Genomic DNA, 5,236 nt, shown 5'->3' with positions numbered 1-5,236 from the left:
AGCATGAAAATGAAATTAAGATGTTATATTTATATTGATTTATATTATAAGCCATAAATCAGACACAATTTCTTGTTTAAAATAATAAATGTATTTGGATTATGAATATAAATTTATCTAAAGTGGTTTTTAAAAGATAATGATATGAGAGAGTTTACGTGTACTTTGTTAATGTACATTACCGACATCTGCAAATTCAATGCATTAAAATGTGGCTGACTATTTCCCTGTGTACACGACCCAGTTCTGAAATTTAATTGAGGCTCACTAGTGTACTGTATTTCTGGCTTTTTAAAATAATTACTCTAATGTGAAAGCAGAGGTAAATTGTATTTGAACATGACTCTAGCTTTTGAAAGTAGAATTATGTTGTGTTTATAATGGAAGAGACTTTCTAAAGGAAATAACATTTTTTAAAAAAATCTAGGTTTCTCATTTTCTAGTATTAAAATTTGAGCTCTGTATAAATCTCATTTAAAAGAGAAAAACACAGGAATCCAAGTTGGCTCCAGGGTAGGTAAAAGCTATACCCACCGCCTCCTGGCACCAGACTTACAGCTAAATTTTATTTTATTTTTATTTATTTTTATTTATCAATTTTAGAGAAAGGGGAAGGGAGAAAGAGAGAGATCGAAACATTTATGAGAGAGAACTTCAACTGGCCGCCTCCTGCACGCCCCCCACTGGGGATCAGACCCACAACCTGGGCATGTGCCATGACTGGGAATTGAACCAGTGACCTCTTGGTGCAGGGTCGATGCTCAACCACTGAGCCACACCAACTGGGCATACAGCTAAAATTTAAAGCCACCAATCTGAATGACCAACTGAAGGACAGTTGAACAGGAATATTACCTACAAGGATTCCTATAAGAAAGTATTCAGAGACTGGTATGAAGGGCAGAAATGGATAGGGTTGGCTGCTGCACCCACTTGTGGTGGCTGAGAAACTGAAGGGATATTTCTCTTGTAAACATACCCTCTGAAGAGAGTGGGGTCTCAACTTCATGCCAGGACCCCCATACCAGTATACCTGTATAGCATCTGGCAGCAAAAATTAATGGGAACTCTGGTCGGCTAGAATTCTAGGTGTTCTCCTCAAGGCTCATTAGACAGGAGCTTGATCTTCAGTAATCACCTGGGGCTCTGTTAGAGGAAAGGTGACTCAGAGCATATGGGTGTCCTGAAAAAAAAGCTCTGAGTGGTGTGACTGTGGAGACAGATATGACAGGTTGGCTACTGATGTCCTGGTCCTAAGCCAACATCCCACACACCCTCAGGGGCCATCTCCCATGAGGGAGCACTTCTATCCATACAGCACCAGCTGGGGAGTATACTGACTTGATCCTCCAAATACTGGTGACACCAGAAAGCCTGCTGGATGTACACAACAGGAATCTGTGGTGTGCACTTTTTCTTGAGAAATAGTGTGACTTTGAATGAAGGCCAACATTGTCCCCCTTGTGTGGGTACAAAAGGCACCCCACAACTGAAAACTTTCTTGTAGGGTCTCTAATGGGGTGGCCACAGAGCTGAGGGGAGTTGTGCAGCTGGCTCCCTTCCCATGGGCTGGTGCAGAACTCCAAGGGAAGACTGCCTTGACCTGTTTCTACAAGTCCTGTTGGTCCCATTCACTTGGGCTCAGTTCTGTGGGGCAAAGGAAGCTGGGACCTCAGAGCTGGTGGCTCCACTGGGGTCTCCACCAGCGGTGGCTGTGGAACTAGCAGTAGGCGTGCAGCTTGCTCCCCTCCTGTGGACTAGTGCCACTTCCGACAGACGGCAACCTTGATCTGTATTTCCAAGTCCCACAGGCTCTGTCCCATTGGGCTAAATTCCATGGGGAAAAGAAGCAGAGTGTAGAGTTGAGATCTTCAGAACGCAGTTCCACTGGGGTTTCTGATGGCACAGCAGCAGAGCTCATGGGAGGCAAGCAGCTATACCCTCCAGTGGCCAAACTGGTGCCATCTCCAAAGGAAGGCTTTCTTGATATCTTTGCCCAAATCTTGGTAGCCCTGCCCTGCTGAGCTTGCTCCTGCTCCCGCCCCTGCTCCCGCCCCTGCTCCGCTCCTGCTCCTGCTCCCGCTCCTGCTCCCGCTCCCGCTCCCGCTCCCGCTCCCGCTCCCGCCCCTGCCCCTGCTCCTGCCCTGGCTTCCGCTCCCGCTCCTGCTCCCGCTCCTGCTCCCGCTCCCACTCCCACTCCCGCTCCTGTTCCCGCTCCCACTCCCGTTCCTGCTCCCGCTCCTGCTCCCGCTCCTGCTCCCGCTCCCACTCCCGTTCCCGCCCCTGCTCCTGCTCCCACTCCCGCTCCCGCTCCCGCTCCCGCTCCCGCTCCCGCCCCTGCTCCCGCTCCCGCCCCCGCTCCCGCCCCCGCTCCCGCTCCCGCTCCCGCCCCCGCTCCCGCCCCCGCTCCCGCCCCCGCCCCCGCCCCCGCCCCCGCCCCCGCTCCCGCTCCCGCCCCCGCTCCCGCCCCCGCTCCCGCCCCCGCCCCCGCCCCCGCCCCCGCCCCCGCTCCCGCTCCCGCCCCTGCTCCTGCTCCCGCTCCCGCTCCCGTTCCCGCTCCTGCCCCTGCTCCTGCTCCTGCTCCCGCTCCTGCTCCTGCTCCTGCTCCTGCTCCCGCTCCTGCTCCCGCTCCCGCTCCTGCTCCCGCTCCCGTTCCCGCTCCCGCTCCCGCTCCAGCTCCCGCTCCTGCTCCAGCTCCCGCTCCTGCTCCAGCTCCAGCTCCTGTTCCCGCTCCTGCTCCTGTAGTAAGGATAGCTGGCTACACCCAACCTGAATACGTGGTGCACTCTTTCTGCAGGAGCTAGTGTTAAAGTTTCCAGCAGAGACTGAGTGGTGTGGCTTTGAAGGAATGGCCACCTTCTCCACATTGAATACCTGAACATGCTGCCCCAAGTGGGGCAACCACTAGCCCAACCTCCTGACCTAGTTGCTGTGCCCTACTGAGCTCGAGCCAATGTGGAACAGTCAGTGGGCTGCTGCCAGTAAGGCTGACTCTAGAGCCTTTTTCATTAGACTCTGAAGGAAATCCAGGCAACCTCAGGAAGAAAGGGTGGAGCTGACAAGTGGATGCTGACCTCAGGGAACCTTGGACTTTAACTGATCTTTCCCCAGCTCAGAGCATCAGGATGCTGATAAACATTGAGGCCCACTAGACAAAGCCAAAAACAGTGAATACCATGGTAGCTTAGATAAATAGCCAAAAGCCAGTTACACACAACATGACATTGTCCCTCACTGAAACCTTGACCAAGTAGACCCTAAAACAACACAACTAGTGGTAAGCTTTAAAATACACAAGAGCTTGACCCACTAGTCACACAAATGGCAGTCAAAGAGGGACTCCAGCAGACACCAGACACTGCCAGAAGCAATTCCACCTTGGAGGCAGCCCCTGAGCAGTGAAACATACAGAGTGAGTGAGGTCTATCCTTACAGTCAGCCAGTCTGAGGATAACTCTACCCAGAATGCTAATGGGACAATAGCATTCAGTTCACAACTGAGCTCTGCATAAATCTCACTCAATTTTCCCAACACTATTTATTGAAGTGGCTGCCTTTACTCCATTGTATGCTCTTGCCTCCTTTGTCAAGCATTTTCTCCCATACAGCGTGTTGCCCTTTCATTTCGATAGTGGATTCTTTAGCCGTGCAGAATTTTTTTAGTTTGTTGTACTCCCATTTGTTTATTTATTTTTTCTTTGTTTCTCTTGCCCTGGGATATGTAATAGTGAAAGTTTGCTACATGCAATGTCTAAAATTTGGCAGCCTATGTTTACTTCTAGGATTTTAATGGTTTCATGACTTACATTTGTCTTTTATCCATTTTGAGCTTATTCTTGTGCAAGGTAGTAGTTGATGGTCTAGATTCTTTATTTATTTATGTTTAGTGTACCTGTCCAATTATCCCAACACCATTTATTGATAAAACTGTCTTTAGTCCAGCACATACTGTTGTCTCTTTTGTCAAATAGTAATTAACCATTGATGTGGATCAATTTCTGGGGTTTCTTAATGCTCAGTTGATCTATATGTTTTTTCTTGTGCCAACACCAGACTGTTTTTATTACAATGGCTTTGTAGTATAGTTTGATATCTGGTATTGTGATCTCACAACTTTGTTCTTCTTTCTCAAGGCTGCTGTAGCTATTTGGGTCTTTTTAGGTTCCATACAAATTTTTTAAATATTTGTTCTAGATCTGTGAAATACACCAATACTATTTTAATAGGAATTATGCCAATCTATGGATCACTCATTTCACTGATGTTTATTCTTCTAATTCATAATAATGCAACATGCTTCTACTTGTTTGTATCTTCCTCTCTTTCTATTCTCAATGACCTCTATTTTTCTAACTACAAGAATTTTACCTTCATGGTTACGTTTTTTCACTGCATTTTATTTTTTATTTTTCCAATGGAAAATAGGATTTTCTTTTTTAGTTTCTCTTTCTGAGGTTTTATTATTGTATAAAAATTGCTATTGATTTCTGGATGTTGATTTGTATCTTGCTACTTTGCAGAATTTATTTATTGATTCTTATAGTTTTTTGGTGGCGTCTTTAGGTTTTTCTATGTAAAATGTCATATTATTTTCAAATAATAACAATTTTACTTTCTCCTGTCTTGTTTGGATGTCTTTGATTTTTTTTCTTCTTCTTTGATCACTGTGGCTAGGACTATGTTGAATAAGAATGGTGAAATTGGACATTTTTCTCTTGTTCCTGGTCATTAGGGAAATACTTTTAGTTTTCACCCATAGACTATGATATTATCTTTCATGTTGTCATATAAAGCCTTTATTATGTTGAGGTATGATCCCTGCGTTTCTCCTTTGCTGAGTTTTTGTAGAAATGAATGCTGGATTTTGTCAAATGCTTTTTCTTTATTTATTGACAGGATCATGTGATTTTTATCCTTCATTTTGTTAATGTGATATATCACATTTATTGTTTTGCCACTCATGTATTAGGCTTGTATTACAAATTTAAATCACACTTGGTCGTGGTGTATGATTTTTTAAAATATGTTTCTATTGATTTTTTTAGAGATAGAATAAGGGAAAGAGATATGGAAACATCAATGTAAGAGAGAAATATTGATTAGCTGACTTCTGCATGCCCTCTACTAGGGGTCAAGCCTGCAACCCAGGCATATGTTCTGACTCAAAATTGAACCAGGACCTTTCAGTCCCTGGGATGATGCTCACTCCACTGAGCCACACCAGCCAGGCTATCTT

At 45.8% G+C, this 5,236-nt stretch overlaps 1 protein-coding gene across 1 annotated transcript; it reads right to left on the bottom strand.

Moving 5' to 3' along the window:
• Positions 1-2,118: 2,118 nt before the first annotated feature.
• On the bottom strand, positions 2,119-4,374 carry LOC118622494 (putative uncharacterized protein DDB_G0271982; the record flags this gene model as incomplete). Its single annotated transcript, XM_036249817.1, has 3 exons — positions 4,369-4,374; positions 2,608-2,685; positions 2,119-2,343 (listed from the first exon to the last, which is right to left on the bottom strand). Coding segments are annotated over exons 1-3 (309 nt in total), but the record flags the coding sequence as incomplete, so codon positions are not given.
• Between the last annotated feature and the right edge of the window lie 862 nt (positions 4,375-5,236).

Source organism: Molossus molossus, unplaced genomic scaffold, assembly GCF_014108415.1.
Source record: "Molossus molossus isolate mMolMol1 unplaced genomic scaffold, mMolMol1.p scaffold_m16_p_9, whole genome shotgun sequence".
Taxonomy (NCBI): domain Eukaryota; kingdom Metazoa; phylum Chordata; class Mammalia; order Chiroptera; family Molossidae; genus Molossus; species Molossus molossus.
This window is presented reverse-complemented; position numbering and strand designations above follow the sequence as displayed.